Source organism: Bos indicus, chromosome 17 (assembly GCF_029378745.1).
Source record: "Bos indicus isolate NIAB-ARS_2022 breed Sahiwal x Tharparkar chromosome 17, NIAB-ARS_B.indTharparkar_mat_pri_1.0, whole genome shotgun sequence".
In the NCBI taxonomy this organism is placed as follows: domain Eukaryota; kingdom Metazoa; phylum Chordata; class Mammalia; order Artiodactyla; family Bovidae; genus Bos; species Bos indicus.
Window position 1 is genome coordinate 1,928,574 of NC_091776.1, and position 17,314 is coordinate 1,945,887.

General features: G+C 38.8%; 1 protein-coding gene and 1 long non-coding RNA gene across 9 annotated transcripts in view; one reads left to right on the forward strand and one right to left on the reverse strand.

The window, feature by feature from the left end:
• Window positions 1-342: 342 nt before the first annotated feature.
• On the reverse strand, window positions 343-3,429 carry LOC139176674 (uncharacterized). The gene is made up of 2 exons (XR_011561067.1): window positions 2,651-3,429; window positions 343-1,574 (listed from the first exon to the last, which is right to left on the reverse strand). It is a non-coding gene; the product is annotated as an uncharacterized lncRNA (long non-coding RNA).
• A 173-nt stretch (window positions 3,430-3,602) lies between these two features.
• Window positions 3,603-17,314, forward strand: part of MAP9 (microtubule associated protein 9) — a 50,239-nt gene continuing 36,527 nt past the window's right edge. For 3 of the 8 annotated variants that reach the window (XM_070768945.1, XM_070768947.1, XM_070768950.1), the window contains exons 1-5: window positions 3,604-3,755; window positions 4,860-5,005; window positions 5,728-5,812; window positions 6,909-7,217; window positions 14,563-14,792. In XM_070768945.1, the coding sequence (XP_070625046.1) occupies window positions 4,931-5,005; window positions 5,728-5,812; window positions 6,909-7,217; window positions 14,563-14,792 (699 nt within the window). In that variant the 5' untranslated portion in view covers window positions 3,604-3,755; window positions 4,860-4,930. The other 5 variants (XM_070768948.1, XM_019978080.2, XM_070768951.1 and 2 more) reach the window with 4 other exon arrangements.

A 17,314-nucleotide genomic window follows, 5' to 3' on the forward strand; every position in this document is an offset into this window, starting at 1 on the left:
ACATGAAAATGAAAATGTTCAATATTGCTAATTATTAGAGAAATATGAATCAAAACTACAATGAAATACTACAAAAACTACACCTCATAACAGCAAGAATGGCTACCATCAAAAAATACAAACAATAAATGCTGGAGAAAGTGTGGAGAGAAGGGAATCCTTCTACTCTGTTAGTGGGAATGTAAATTGGTATAGCCACTATGGAGAACGGTATGTAGGTTCCTTAAAAACAAATTTTTTTAAATAAAATAAAATAAAAAAATAAAAATAGAGTTACCATATGGACATATGCAGGGTCCCACAATCCCACTCCTGGGCATATATCCAGAGAAAAACATGATCTGAAAGGATACAGACATCCCAATGTTTATTGAAGCACTGATACAATAGCAAGACATGGAAGCAACCTAGATGTCCATTGACAGAAAATGGATAAAGAAGATATGGTTCAGTTCAGTTCAGTCGTGTCCGACTATTTGTGATCCCATGAAAAGCAGCACGCCAGGCCTCCCTGTCCATCACCAACTCCTGGAGTTCACTCAAACTCACGTCCATCGAGTCGGTGATGCCATCCACCCATCTCATCCTCTGTTGTCCCCTTCTCCTCCTGTCCCCAATCCCTCGCAGCATCAGAGTCTTTTCCAATGAGTCAACTCTTCGCATCAGGTGGCCAAAGTACTGGAGTTTCAGCTTTAGCATCATTCCTCCCAAAGAACACCCAGGACTGATCTCCTTCAGAATGGACTGGTTGGATCTCCTTGCAGTCCAAGGGACTCTCAAGAGTCTTCTCCAACACCACACTTCAAAAGCATCAATTCTTCGGCACTCAGCTTTCTTCACAGTCCAACTCTCACATCCATACATGACTACTGGAAAAACCATACCCTTGACTAGACGGACCTTTGTTGGCAAAGTAATGTCTCTGGTTTTTAATATGCTATCAAGGTTGGTCATAACTTTCCTTCCAAGGAGTAAGTGTCTTTTAATTTCATGGCTGCAGTCAGCATCTGCAGTGATTTTGGAGCCCCCAAAAATAAAGTCTGACACTGTTTCCACTGTTTCCCCATCTATTTCCCATGAAGTGATGGGACCGGATGCCATGATCTTCGTTTTCTGAATGTTGAGCTTTAAGCCAACTTTTTCACTCTCCTCTTTCACTTTCATCAAGAGGCTCTTTAGTTCCTCTTCACTTTCTGCCATAAGGGTGGTGTCATCTGTACATCTGAGGTTATTAATATTTCTCCCAGCAATCTTGATTCCAGCTTGTGCTTCTTCCAGCCCAGCGTTTCTCATGATGTACTCTGCATATAAGTTAAATAAGCAGGGTGACAATATACAGCCTTTACGTACTCCTTTTCCTATTTGGAACCAGTCTGTTGTTCCATGTCCAGTTCTAACTGTTGCTTCCTGACCTGCATATAGGTTTCTCAATATACAATTGAATATTAATCAACCATTAAAAAGAATAAACCAATGCCATTTGCAGCAACATGGGCCTAGAGATTGCCATAGTGAGTGTAAGTAAGTCAGACAGAGAAGGAAAAATAGCATATGACATCCCTTTTATGTGGAATCTGAAAAGAAAAGATACAAATGAATGTACAAAACAGAAAGACACCCATAAACTTAGAGAACAATCTTATGGTTGTAGGAGGGAAAGCATGAGGGAAAGGGATAGTTAGTGAGTTGGGGTGGACGTGTACTCACTGCTATATTTAAAATGGATAACCAACAACAGCCTACTTACTGTATAGCACACAGAACACTGCTCAATGTAATGTAGCAGCTTGGATGGAAGGGGAGTTTGGGGGAGAATATATACATGTATATGAGAAGCCGAGTCCCTTAACTGTTCACCTGAAACTATCACAACATTGATAATCGATTGGCTATAATCCAATACAAAGTAAAAAGTTAAAAAAGAATTTCTTGAAAACATCGAAGTTAAGCAAATGTTGACCAAACTAAATTTTTCAAACAAGTTGAGCATAAACTGAAGTCTGTATTTAAAAAGTTACATTGCACAGATTGTTAAAAGCATGAACTGTCTTTTTTAAAAAACTAAATTTAGTATTTCTTGCTATGCACATTTAGTTTTTCAACATATTGATTTATTAAACTTGTATCCACTGTGATTTCTTTATAAATAAATTGTTGAAGAAGTGAAAAAAAATTCAGAGGTAGGGGGAAAAATACTGAGAACAAGTTTAATTTACTAGTCAATGAATAATAAATTCAGACAATTCAGTTAGGATTAAGCTTCTTCTAAATTAAAAAAAATAGTAGAAATCCTTGTTATTTTAAAGTCTTTAAAGAAGTGTCTTTTTTGTTTGTTTGTTTATTTTGTTAAGGATTACCTACGCTAGTTAAGTGTTGTTATTTTTGGTTACTTTATCAGCACACAGTCCTCTGCCTTTTTAGTTTATTTTGTTGACTGATTTAATTTTTGCCAGAATATCCACTGAGTACATACCCAAAGAATTTACATTAAAGAAACACTTGGAATGGGTTTTAAGCTGTGTGGCCAAGGAATGACTTCTGTCCAGGCCCTTTGTGGCTGAGTTACATACAGTGTTATCTAACACTGATGGAATGCAATCCCAGGCAATCTTTCAAGTATTCCATCTGCATAAGTTCGTTCAATACTCACAGCAACACCAGTTCACCTCTGTTCCGTCACTCAGCCGTGTCCGACTCTTTGCTACCCCATGCACGGCAGCACATCAGGCTTCTCTGTCCATCACCAACATCCAGGAGTTTGCTCAAACTCATGTCCATCGAGTCGTTGATGGCATCCAATCATCTCATCCTCTGTCGTCTACTTCTCCTCCTGTGCTCAATCTTTCCCAGCATCAGGGTCTTTTCCAATGAGTCAGTTCTTCGCGTGGGATGGCCAAAGTATTGGAGCTTCAGCTTCGACATCATTCCTTCCAATGAATATTCAGGACTGATTTCCTTTAGGATGGACTGGCTGGATCTCCTTGCAGTTCAAGGGACTCTCAAGAGTACTCGCCAACAACACAGTTCAAAAGCATCAATTCTCTGGCGCTCAGCTTTCTTTATGGCTATTAAGGTTACTATTAATATTATAGCCTCCTTTTTTTTTTTTTTTTTTTTAATACAGAAGAGGAAACTAGGGTATACACACCTTAAATTGCAGGACATCACATGGATAGAGAGAGGTGCGCCAGGATTCAAATGTGCCCTTTGACTCCGGAGCCTGCAAAAGACATTATCTTGCCTTTCTGTCCCATCTATCAGTGCATTAGTCCGTCAGTACACTACTCCGATTCACAGAACTTCATGTCTGTGACAACTGTGGCAAAACAACGGATATGCTTTGCGCTGATGAAGCCCCTCACGCCACTGGCAGGCGCCAACTCTCAGTGCGCAGGCGCCAACTCTAAGGCAGCCAGATGGGTCCCGTCTCCTAGGTAACGACTGAAGCATAGGCGACAGGTAAAACATCCTTCTCCCCAGACCCAGAGTGGCTGACGTCATTTCCTTCCTCTGGGCGGTCGCCTCAGTGACACGTAGGGCTGCAGGGCGGTGTTAGGTACCCGAGGCCCGGGGCAGGAGTAGTCACTTCCTCCCAGAGATCTTGTATCCTAGCAACCGCCCCCCCACCTCCGTTCTTCGTCTCGCCTCCAAGCTTCCTAAGAAGCCAGGTCTCTGAAAGCAGCCAGGGGCAGGCCGGGTAGAGGGGCCAGCCGCTGGGTTCTCGGGTTGCGGGCTGCCCTCCGCAGGAATGCCAGGTGAATACAGAAGGCGGGACTTGAGGGTCGCGGAGAACTGGGGCCGGAGCCGCGCTCGGCTGTGCACTGGCGTGGCTAGTGGTGGCTGCTGGGTCGGCCGCAATGGGCCGAGCGGTCAGGCACAGGGCGCCACCACCTTGTAGGGCCAGAGCGGTCCCCGCGCGCTGCGGAGGGCAGCGGGGCGGCCCGGCAGTCTCCTCCTGGAGCAACTTCATTTTGTTTTATCTAATTGTATTAACATTTTTGTGAGACGGAAGAGTGAAAGAAAAAAAAAAAATTAAATGATGAAGTTCTTAGATGATCCTTTATGCTGACAGTACTCTTCTTTTAAGTAAGTATGGCTTTCAAATAAAGGGCTTCCCTGGTGGCTCAGAGGGTAAAGCGTCTGCCTGCAATGCGGGAGACCCCGGTTCCATTCCTGGGTCGGGAAGATCCCCTGGAGAAGGCAATGGCAATCCATTCCAGCGCTCTTGCCTGGAAAATCCCATGGACGGAGGAGCCTGATAGGCTACAGTCCATGGGGTCGCAAAGAGTCGGACACGACTGAGCGACTTCACTTTCTTTTAAATAAAAGTAGACTTCATTTTAAAAATAAAAGTAGCCTTTTAAATAAATATGCCTCTTTTGTAGGCAATATTATACTTTTGAATGGAAGAGAGGTAGAAAAGTTTCTGTTTTAATTGGCAACAAGCCATTGCGCTCATTATTCAAGTGAGTGCAATAATTGTAAAACTTATTTAGGATAATAAAATAATTGTAAAACTAAGATAACTTAAGTTTGAATTTTCTTTTCTCTTTGAAAACCAGTTTGTTGGTAGAATTTGCTATTTATTTTCAAGAACTCTGTTGAAGTGAACTTGCAGCTCAATGATGCTTTTCTTGTTTTTGTTTGGCTTTTCTGGTGGTCAAATGGCAAGCCTCTCCTGTTCTCTTGCCTGGAAAATCCCATGGACGGAGGAGCCTGATAGGCTACAGTCCATGGGGTCGCAAAGAGTCGGACACGACTGAGCGACTTCACTTTCTGGTGGCCAAGGAAGCATTAAATGTAATAATACAAATTCTCAAGCATGCAAAAATCTCTGACTTGTTTTTTGTGTGTTTCAGCCATCATCAGAGGTTGAATTATTCCTATCATTGGTTAGCCATTTTATAAAGGTCGAGAATTAAAACACACTATGTCTGATGAAGTTTTTAGCACAACTTTGGCGTATACAAAGAGTCCAAAAGTCACCAAAAGAACTACTTTCCAGGTAAAGTATTTTTATTTTGAATGATTTTACAAGGTAATTCCTGTATTAGGAATATTGGACTTGAAAGTAATCCTAGAGCAGTCCTATAAAGAGCATGAGTAAATCCTATGTTTCTTTTGAGATTTTGCAGGTGATTGTATTTGGGCTCTAGTATTACCAGCTCCTCTGTGTGGCTTTAAGACTACCAAACTAAATACTAGGTTCTTAGTATATTAAAAGTTAAATTCGCTTGTGAAAGTTAAATAGCAACTTCTAATTGCCATTTTCATATAAATATTGTTAATTTTTTTTCTGGTTTAACATAATAACATTTAAGCTTTCTGTGTCCAGTTGCTACAATTTTGAATTGAAGGTCTCAATTTATGGTATTGATTACATCTGTTAATAGCAATATGCTGAAACAAAAGATCATGAAGAATACCAGTTTCTTCCAAATATCAGTTTATAATGAACCTGGTCCAGATAGAGTCCCTCAATTAATTTTCTTGGTGTTTCTTGTTAAACTGTAAGTTCCATGAAAAAAGGGGTCATCTGTGATGTTCTGTGTTGCCTCTTAGAGTTTGGGTGCATGGCATAAAGTAGAGTTTCGGTAAATATTTGTTAGATGAATGAAATCTGAGTTTTAAAGCAGTTATTAATCAAGCATTATCTGTTTAAAGAATTAATTCTACATATGAGAGTACACATTTGGGTGGCGACTGATTTTAATTATCTCATTTCAGGATGAGCTAATAAAAGCAATTACAGCTCGCTCAGCCAGACAAAGAAGTTCTGAATACTCAGATGACTTTGACAGTGATGAGATTGGTATGTGAGACCGTGAGAAAAGAAATGTCTTCTTTTTGCTTCCTTAGTTATTTATAGCCGAAACCTGAAAACAAAACAAACTAAAATCACCATTCTAAAATAATACCAGTGAATTCACTGGTTTTAGGTCTCCAACTTTTTAATGAATAAAAAGTCACTCTTAATTTTCAAAAAGTTGTATGATTGTCCTTGTTTTTTTCTGAATGTGTATACAAAACTGAAAAGTAACTGATAGCAGATTTGCTTGTCAGTGGTAAATTATATTGGAGATGATACGTTCATCTTTAAGGCCAACCCTATGAGACCTACAGTGAGGTAATAATTAGGGACCATAGAACTGAACTTTGGGTACATCAGAATCACTTTTATAATGCTTTTTCTAAATCAAGGTTTTTTGGCTGTGAAAGGGAATCCGTTTAAAAAACCCAGTATGTCAGTACTGTATGATTAATTTGGTTTCTTTGGTTATGTAAGATATTAACATTTCACATTTCAAGATAAACATACAAAATTCTGAACTTGAAATTCAGTGTTTTATTCTTTGATATTCAGTGAAAAACTCTCGGTGTTCTCTGTAAAAGGTACCAGAACAATAATTAAATCATTACTGTATAGTTAAGTTAGCATTCTTCATTCTTCTTCTCATAATAAAATCTAATACTCTGGTATGGATGGAATAGCAGTTCCAAAATTTTACTGGAAAAACATTATTAGCTAATTCTTCCATTTACAAATATTCTTGATTTTATATGATGAAGTTTTTGAAAAAAATAAATAAATAAGTTTTACAGTCCAAAATCTAAATGTCTATGACTGATTGTTGTTTTGAAGAACCTTTGAATGACTTCTCTCAGAGCAAGCACAGTGCTTGACTTGATACACTATTCATACTCAGTAAGTACGTTTTAAATAAATGAAACTGAAAATTTTAATTTATAGACTGCCTAAGTTAGGAGTTTTTTTAGGGTTCCAAATCTATTCACAGTTGTAAATTCATATCTAGCCTTTAAGGTAATGTTTTTGATTAATGTAACCTTCAAAACTTTAAAATGTACTATTGAAAATATTTTTCTCTTCTATTTTTCTGTTTCCTTAGGTGATTTTTCTGACACCTCAGTAGATGAAAATTCAGTTAATAAAAAAATGAATAATTTTCACATATCAGATGATGAAGAAAACAATTCTCCAAAACTGTCTTTTTTGAAAACAAAGAAATCAAGCAATGATGTGAGGAAACATGAGCCAGTAGTCTCTATCAAAAACGATGACATTGCATTTGATAATGGTGAAGGCATGGTTGTAAATCCCTTACCTGAATCTCAAAATAAACAACAGGAAGTTGAAAAAGAGAAAATTAAAATGGAAACTAAACCTAGAATTCTTCCAATCAAAAGTACATCTTCAGGTAATTTGTTGGTTTGGTTTGGTTTAGTCGCTAAGTTGTGTTGGACTCTTTGCGATCCCATGGACTATAGCCCGCCAGGCTCCTCCGTCCATGGGATTTTCCAGGCAAAAATACTAGAGTGGATCAAAAGTACATCTTCAGGTAATTTGTTAGGTTACTGTAATTGCATTTCTTGAAAATTTATTTTAAGATAATTACAAAATATTTTTACATAGGAGCTAATAAATATTTAAGAAAAAAGACAGACTTAACATTTCAATTTTACAGATATAAATAAAAATACCAGAAGTATAGAAAATGAAAATGAAAATGTTTGTCTCTCAGTCCTGTCTGACTCTTTGTGACCCCATGGACTATTGCCTGCCAGGCTTCTCTGTCCATGGAATTCTCAGGGCAAGAACACTGGAGTGGGTCCCTTCTCCAAGGGATCTTCCTAACCCAGGGATTGAAACCAGGTCTCCTGCATTACAGGCAGATTCTTTATTATGTGAACCACTAAGGAAGCCCATAAATTGGAGATCTGGCTGTGTAGAGGTTGGGTGCGTCTGTGTGTAGTAAGTCACTTCAGTTGTGTCCTACTTTTTGTGACCCTATGGACCGTAGCCCACCAGGCTTCTCTGTCCATGTGACTCTCCAGGCAAGAATACTGAATGGGTTGCCATGCCGTCCTCCAGGAGATCTTCCCAACCCAGGGATCGAACCCACGTCTCTTATGTCTCCTGTATTGGCAGGCAGGTTCTTTACCACTAGTGTGACTTGGGAAACCCAGAACCATAGAGGAAAGTCGTAATTCTCAGGAAAGTCTGGAGGCTTAAATGGTAAGAGCAACAACACCTCTCCCTCCCGTCCTCCAACCCCCATTTCAAATATACAGATGTCAAACAAATATTCTGGCAAATGACTGCATGGATATGATTGTTTTAAGGACTCCCCCAGTGCTGCTCTAACCCTAATGTCTGGAGTATGAGATTGATTAGAAAAGATTCCATTGTAGTTACACTGCTAAAAACAAAATTGGAGCTCATAGGCCTTAGCGAGGCTGGATGTGGATGACTGAAAGCTCTTTGGCCTCCTATCAGGCACCAGCAGAGATGCGAGACTGAATGAATGCAGGAGGTGGAAGAACTTTGAGCATCCACATCCAGCCTCGCGTAGACATATGAGCTCCAGTTTTGCTTTTAGCTCTGTAACTACAGTGGAATCCTTTCTAATCCATCTCACACTCCAAACATTAGGGATAGAGAGCAGCATTGGGGCTAGTCCTAAAGAATCATTTCCATGCAGCCAGAATATCTATGTGACATTTGTATATTTGAAATAGGGATGGGAGAGAGAGGTGTTGTTACTCTTATCGTTTAAGCCTCCAGATTTCCTTAAGAGAATCTCCATTTGGTTTCTCTGTTCCCCAGGAAAATCCACTAAAACTCAGTTTTCTGTGGGGAAGTTCCTGGTAGGAGCATTACAATAGTTTCTCCACAATTCTATTGAGCCCTGGGCACAGAGGAGCAGGGATGGAGTGAATCAGGCACTAACTGCCGTGAGATCCCCTGGGCTACCATGCAGGAACAAGGGCAGAGAAGGGAAGGATTTGGGGTCTTCCAGTCTTTTTATGTTTTATGGAAAACAGTAGTAGTTGATACTAACCTTCACAAAAACCTCTTTCCTTTATATAATCATTAAATACAATACTGGGAAGTATTTCATACTTTATATACTAGATAGCACGGATAACCTCAGGCAAAGCTTTATTTCAGATATGTATTAGGGACTCACTCCTTTTTCCACCCCTGACAATCCTATCCACTTTCAAATGAGAAGACATGAATCAGCAATGATACTAGGGAAAAAGCCACTGTATGTTAATTATGTTTGACCTTAGCAATAGGGTAAGCCTTACTGGCCTCATGAGGAGGGAGAGGAACCTTGCTCTCCCTTCCTACAGAATTGTTTGAAGAATGTACCCAGGTGGCACAGTGCTAAAGAATCCACCTGCCATTGCAGGAGATGGCAGGAGAGGTGGGCTTGATCCCTGGGTTGGGGAGATCCCCCGGGAGGAGGACTCCAGTATTCTTGCCTGGAAAGTTCCATGGACAGAGGAGCCTGGCAAGCGAGCTATAGTCCCATGGGGTTACAAAGAGTCAGACATGACAGCACACACTCATCACACTAAAGTATGTCTCAAACTATAAACGTCTACAAAAGTGTAAGCACAAGGTCTAATGAAACAGAATTTACTTGCTAAAATGTCCCTTACCAGTGTACTGAGTAAAATAAAAAATGGAGAGAAGGAAAACATAATCAAATAGTGAGTAATCCAATAAATCACCTTTTTCCACAGTATTTTCCACAGTTTGTTCATTGTATTAAGGGGAAAACACAGAGTTATAGAAATTTTAAACCGACTTCTTTATGAGAGAACTACTTGGAACCATTAATAAAGACATATGCACAGTGAATCTTTATGAAAGATAGAGTATGTAGTATTCCCTAGTCATAGTTGAGTTTAAAAATCAATTTTTATAGATTATGTTTGTTCTATTTGTCCTGATTCTGAAAAGCTTTTCATTAGGTAATAAGAAACTGTGAGCATACTGCTGCTAAGTCGCTTCAGTTGTGTCCGACTCTGTGCGACCCCAGAGATGGCAGCCCACCAGGCTCCCCGTCCCTGGGATTCTCCAGGCAAGAACACTGGAGTGGGTTGCCATTTCCTTCTATAAAAGCTAAAACTTAGTCTGATATAGATATAAGTATATAATTAAAACTTTATGGTACATAATCAGCAATAATCCATCTATTTAATACCTTTTTTAAAACCTGTGACAAAATGAATTAGAGAAATACTGTACTTTGACCACAAGATGGCCCCAGGATTATGAATGTGCAATACTGAATTTTTGAACAATCATTAACCATTTGCAATTCAGTATATGTAGTATAAAAATAATTACTGAAATAGGTAATCATTCACATTTGATAGTGAAACAAGACATTTTGATAATGTATAGACTTTTTTTTTCTTTCTGAAAACTTGATGCTTCTGGAAATGGAATTTTGGTATAAAATATTTGAAATCATTATTCCAAGGTTATTCAAGTTGAAGGACAAAGTTGAGTCTGCTGGTTAGTGCCTGGCATGTAGAATTCTTTAAGTATTTGAATATATAAATGAATAATTTATTCATTAAAGAAGTAATGTGGTTAACAAGTTTAGCTCTATCTAAATTTTTAGACTTTTTTCTTTATCATGTTTAGAACTTAATATTTTTAATATCATGAGATATTGCTGCCTATCATTTAATGCTTTATAAAAATATTAGAACCTGAAAGTTTCCTTTGTTCTTGCTTGTCTGCTGTTCAGTTCAGTCACTCAGTTGTGTTCAACTCTTTGCAACCCCATGGACTGTAGCACACCAGGCTTCCCTGTCAATTACCAGCTCCCGACAAGACCCAGTTTTCCCCTCAGTCAGTCTCTCCCATTAAGAAGCTTCCATAAGCCTCTTATCCTTCTCCATCAGAAGGCAGACAGAATGAAAACCACAATCACAGAAAACTAACCAAACTGATCACGTGAACCACAGCCTGTCTAGCTCAATGAAACTATGAGCCATGACGTGTAGGGCCAACCAAGATGGACGGGTCATGGTGGAGAGTTCTGACAAAACATGGTCCACTGGAGAGGAGAATGGCAAACCACTTCAGTATTCTTGCCTTGAGAACCCCATGAAACAGTACGAAAAGGCAAAACGATAGGAGACTGAAAGATGAACTCCCCAGGTTGGTAGGTGCCCAGTATGCTACTGGAGATCAGTGGAGAAATAACTCCAGAAAGAATGAAGAGATGGCGTCAAAGAGAAAACAACACCCAGTTGTGGATATAAATGGGTGATGGAAGTAAAGTCTGATGTTGTAAAGAGTAATATTGCATAGGAACCTGGAATGTTAGGTCCATGAATCAAGGCAAATCAGAAGTGGTCAAACAGGAGATGGCAAGAGTAAACATTGACATTTTAGGAATCAGTGAACTAAAATGAACTGGATTGAGCAAATTTAATTTAAATGACCATTATATCTACTACTGTGGGCAAGAATCCCTTAGAAGAAATGGAGTAGCCATCATAGTAAACTAAAGAGTCCAAAGTGTCGTACTTGGATGCAATCTCAAAAATGACAGAATGATCTCTGTTCGTTTCCAAGGCAAACCATTCAATATCTCAGTAATCCAAGTCTATGCCCCAAACAGTAATGCTGAAGAAGCTGAAGTTGAATGGTTCTATGAAGACCTACAAGACTTTTTAGAACTAACACCCAAAAAAGATGTCTTCTTCATTATAGGGGACTGGAATGTAAAAGTAGGAAGTCAAGAGCTAACTGGATTAACAGGCAAATTTGGCCTTGGAGTACAAAATGAAGCAGGGCAAGTGCTAATAGAGTTTTGCCAAGAGAATGCATTGGTCATAGCAAACACCCTCTTCTAAGAGAAGACTCTATACATGGACATCACCAGATGCTCAATACCCAAACCAAATTGATTATATTCTTTGCAGCCAAAGATGGAGAAGCTCTATACAGTCAGCAAAAATGAGACTGGGAGCTGACTGTGGCTCAGATCATGAACTCCTTATTGCCAAATTCAGACTTAAATTTTCTGCTGTAAAAAGTACAATAATCAAACTCTTTCACTTTATCAGGTAATGGTCACATTGATGGTGATTGTAGAAAGTAATTTTTACAAGGTATGCTGTCTTTGTTTTAACTTTAAAGCAGGAGCACCTTGACTCCACTAGCATTGGAGCCAGAGTGCTCCTGCTTTAATTCCACAAACTAGAGTTTATAACCATAGGCACATGAGTTCTTTGTTCCTCATTTTATTTATCTGTGAAAGGGGCCGATAGTTGAACCACCACAAGGGGTTTGAGACAATTAAATGAGTTTATGTATCTGAAGGGTTTAGAGCAATCTGGCATAAATTAAGCATGCTATAAATGCTTTTACTCTTCACTTTATTATTCAGCATTTGTTCATAGGCAGATCATTTTATTTATCCACACATATTTGTTGTTTGTATGATATGTTTCACTGTTACAAGCACTGTGATGGTAACTGTGACTGCAGCATTAGAGATGTGGTACAATCCTCCAATACTGTCTTACTCATTTGGGCTGCTGTAATCAAATACTTCCCAAATACTACTGGGGCTTCCCAGATGGCGCTAGTGGTAAAGAACCCACCTGCCAATGCAGGAGATGCAGGTTCAATCCCTGGGTTAGGAGGATCCCCTGGAGGAGGAAATGGCAACCCATTCCAGTATTCTTGCCAGGAATATCCCAAGGACGGTGGAGATTGGTGGGCCACAGTCCATGGGTTCACAAAGAGTCAAACCTGACTGAGGTAGCTTAGCAGGTCAGCATAACCAGAAACTTCAAACTCGGTGAATTATAACCGATAAAAATCTGTTTCTCACGGTCCTGGAGGATGAAAGTCTGAGATCACAGGGCCCATATGGTTGGTTAGGGTCCTTTTCCATGTTGCAGGCTTCCCATTGTAGCTTTACATGGTGGAAAGGGCGAGGGAACTTTCTAGAACATTGTTTTTAGGGCACTAATTCCATTCATGAAGGTCTGCCCTTATGACATAATCACCTCCCAAAGGTCCTACCTCCTAATATATCACTCTTGGGGTTAAGATGTCAATGTAAGAATGGTAGTTATGAGTGGCTAGAGGGAGAGGGAAATGGGAATTGCTAGTCAAAAGGTGTAAAGTTTCAGTTAGCAAGATGAACAAGTTCTAGAGTTTTGCTGTATGGCTTTGTGCCTTTAGGTAAATAATACTGTATTCTGCACTTAAAATTTTGTTAAGAGAATGGATCTCCTGTTAAGTGTTGTTATTACAGTAAAAAAGACTCAAAAAACCTTTCATCAAGCTTTATATAATATTCTGCGTAAACTGAGATTCCAAAGACAAGCAAGCATTTGTCAGGAGAAGCCAGAAGTGGACATCCTAGGCAAAGGAAGAACTAGGGTAAAAGTTTGGTGGCAAGAGAGGTGGCCCAACTGCAGAAGGAGAGCGAGCCCAGCATATCAGGACAGATTACCAAGGGAGTGTGCCAGTGACGAGGCAGCATAGCTAGCCAGGGACAAGACTGAAACCTTTTATATTGTTCGGAGGCAATGAACTTGCAGGACTGGATGATGGGGAGCCACTGAAGAATTTCGTGGAGAGGGGTGGTGTGATCTGATTTGTGTTTTATAAATGCTGCTGAGACAGTAATCTAGGCAAGACTGGATAGGGAACTGACAGTGGGGTTGCAGAAAGTGGGATAAATGAGAGGTATTTAGAGGTAGAGTCAATAGGGTATCATGATGCTTTGGATTTTGAGGGAGGAATCTAGGATAACTCTTGGATTTTAAATTGGACATTTGACCAGAATTTAGGACATACCTAAAATTGGCAGTGAAACATTTATAGTGGTTCCAATTAGGTCTGACTATAGAATCTTCTAGCAGGATTTATAACCCCACTTACGGATAAAAAAGAGAAAGGTATTCAATTTTGCAGCTTTGTGAAATTTAGGGAAAAGTTCATATAAAAAACCTGTATATCTTGTTTTGAGGGCTGAAAGTATACCAGCATTAGATTGTTGTTTTAAACTTAGAAGTAGTGGAAATAGTAACTGAGAAATTTTAATAACTGCTGGAGAGGTTTTATGGACTCAGAGAACAGCAGCTCACAAGTTGTCGAGATCTCCATTCCTCTTTCCAGGGACTTTGGCTCTTCTACCCCTGTACCGACATCATCTTTATACTTGTTACAGCACTTACCTTTGTCTTATAATTTTATTTGTTTACAATCATCTCCCTCCCCAACCTCTAAAATCCTAGGACAGGGCCATTGCCAGTGTCTTGATTCTGAGATCTGTTCATATGAGTGATGTGAACGGGACCTGGTGGCAGACACTCAATAAAGGTTTGATGGCTGAACTGCCTCATTTTATCAAGGCTGAAATCAAGACATGGTTTTGTTTGTTTAAAAAAATTGTTAATACTATGAGAGTTGATAGAGTAGAGTAGTTAACTACTCACAAGAGTGAAGTATACTAGTTACTGTCAGAATGGCAGCCATTAAAAAAATTTTTTTTTGATTGTCAGCTATCACCTACTTTTACTTTCTGGAGTTCTTTGTAGAGAAGGGTGTGGACTTCTTCTCCAGGACAGAGGCAAGGTGCTAGGTGCTTGGAAAGAGGAGGGAAGTTTGGTGGCACCTGGGGTGTAGGAGAAGCCATGACCATCTTAAAAATATATATTTTTTTTACTGTATTAAATGTATTAAAGCACTGCATTTTTCTGCAGAAAATAACAGCAGCCTCGAAGCAGACAGCCAATTTAAGCCTTCACCTCGACCAAGGAGCATGTTGAAAAAGCACAACCATGGGGAGAAGAAAGATAGCCTAGGAAACAATAAAGAAACTGTCCCACACGAAGATTTAGAGGGACATTCCACCCCTTCGTTCCTCCCAAGGCCAAATGGCAGACAACCAGAAGCTGAGAGGAATGCATTCTCTGAAAACCTTGACCCTGAGGTTAGCACTGTTGCTGAATTGTATTTTGATTCAGATTTTTGCATCTGATTATAAGAGAAAGAGAATATTTGCGTACATGCATGTGTGTGTTTGTGTGTGTTGTACACGTTTTCTTCAGCAAATGACAAGGAACTTTAATTTTTAAAATATGTTCTATTGGGTCTAAAACTGCATTGTAAGATAGAGCAAAGATGCAGAATTATTTCGTGTACTGCTAAGAAAGAAGAAAACTGCTAATTAATGCATCCAATATCAGAGAAAGTTAAATGTGAAAAAACAGTGCAGTTCTTTTGAATCTTTGCAACACTTTAATTGCAAGTATATATTTACACATATTTTAATTGTATAATTTATGGCTGGTGTCATTTTATTCATTTGGTTTTAATCTCTCAACATATGCATATTGAATGGTCACAGCAGTGTCCTATCTTTTTGGGATACCACAATGGGAGTAGATATGATCCTTCAGTTCATCAGGAGTTTACTGTGTATTGTCATTAGGGAAGAACACTTGGCCTCCTGTATTTAAATTGCACTATGGCTAGGAAACTTCTACCTCACATTTCAGAAGGGATAAGTATGGGCAGAACATTCTTGCTGCACAATCTGCTTAAGCAGATCAGAGAAAACTAAACAGTACCTGGCTAAGCTTCTTTCTTCTGACTCCTCTGTGGTTCAGATGTGAGTAAGAGAGGTGGTACAAAGGGAGACAGAGAAAGTCCTTTGTATCACAGCTAAATGAATGGATCTCTCCAATTCAGACCAGAAGTGTGATTACAGTAGGTTTCTTATTCCACTCGTGTCCTGTAGGTTAGCTTTACCAGTAAGGCTGGCAATTTGATATAAGCCTTTCTAACTTTAGTGTGGTATGTCCTAATTTGTTATAAAAATCTGGAGAAGAGATGGGCTTATCAAAGCCAAACAGTTATTGTATATTGAATAAGATCATCTGACCAAGTGGATATTATGGTACTTCACGGTAGCTGTTACAACAAATTGCCACAAATTAGACTTAAAACAACAGAAGTGTTTTTTTTTTTTTCAGTTCTGGAGGTCAGAAGTCCAAAATCAAAGTGTGGGTAGGGTCATATTCTCTCTGAAGGCTCTAGAGAGAAATCCTTCCTTGCTCCTTCCAGCTTCTGGTGGTTGTCAGGAATCTCTGGTGGGCCTTGGCTGTCAGCTGCATCACTCTAATCCCTGTCTCCATCATCACATGGCCTCTTCCCCTTGGTCTCTGTGTCTCTCCTCACTTTCCTCTAAAAAAAGACACCAGTCATTTGACTTAGGGTCCACCCTAGTCTAGTATATCCTCATGTTAATTAATTCCATCTGAGATTCAGGATAGACATAAATTTTGAGGGACATTATTCAGACTGGTAGTGATGCCTAACTAAATCCTCTTTGTGATGCATGTTATGTCCCTTGATTAAAGAAAAAAGTATTCCTAAAGTTTTTAAAGTAACATTATATAATGACAAGAAGTTTAATTGAAAAATATCTACTCATAATCCCACCACTTAATAACAACAATGTTCATTATTCTTATTCCCTTTGGGGCTATTTTTCCTATACTTATTTTATCATATTTGTCATCTTAACATTCATAATGTTTTGTATTATGCTTTTTTTTTTTTTTTAAATCTCTTAGCACTGAGCTCATGAAGTGTTTCTGTGTTGCTAGGTGATCTTGAGACTACATTCACCTTAATGATGGTAACATAGCCCATAATGTAGATTTATTATTTTATTGTTGGGCATATGAAATACTTTTGTTTTTAATAATCTAAAACTTTCTTATTCCTGATTAAAAAATTTTCCTGAGCGTGCTGTGAATCTTCTTTAAGCCCGCCTTTTCAGGGATTTCCATTAATTTTTTGTCAACCTTTCTTTCTCCTATATCCATTATCTTTGCTTCTGGAAAGGTCTGTTATCATCCACATTCAACTATGCTTATGTCTCTTAAACTATGTATGGATTCTTATGACACTGCACCTCTCTCTACTGCCTTACTTTCCTTCGAGTGTCACAGCTGGATATGGAAAGGTGACTCTTTCTATTTTGCTGCAGCCTCACTTCCTACGTTTCCTTCATGTGTGTGTTTGTATGATGATACATATCTATACTTTTCTTTTAAATCAACTCAGTATTCCTGGGGTAAAATCTGGTCGATCATAGTAGGTTATTTTAGTGTGAGATTTTATTTCTTAATATTTTGTTAAGACTTCTGCATCTGTATTTATGGAGGCAGACTATAATTTTTTCCTTATAATGTTATTGTCAGGCATGGGTATCACATGAATTGGGGATTGTCTCTTTCTTTTTGTTTTCTAAAATTTGGTATGAAACCAAAAATTTGGTATCATTTTTCCCAGAATTGGGAGACTTCACCAGCAAAATTATCTGGGCCTAGAATTTTCTTTGTGAAGAGGTCTTTGATACTAAATTTGATTTTTTTCCTTTATTGGATAGATACTTTGGTATTCACATTTGCTACTTCATCAGTTTAGTAATTTTTGTCTGTT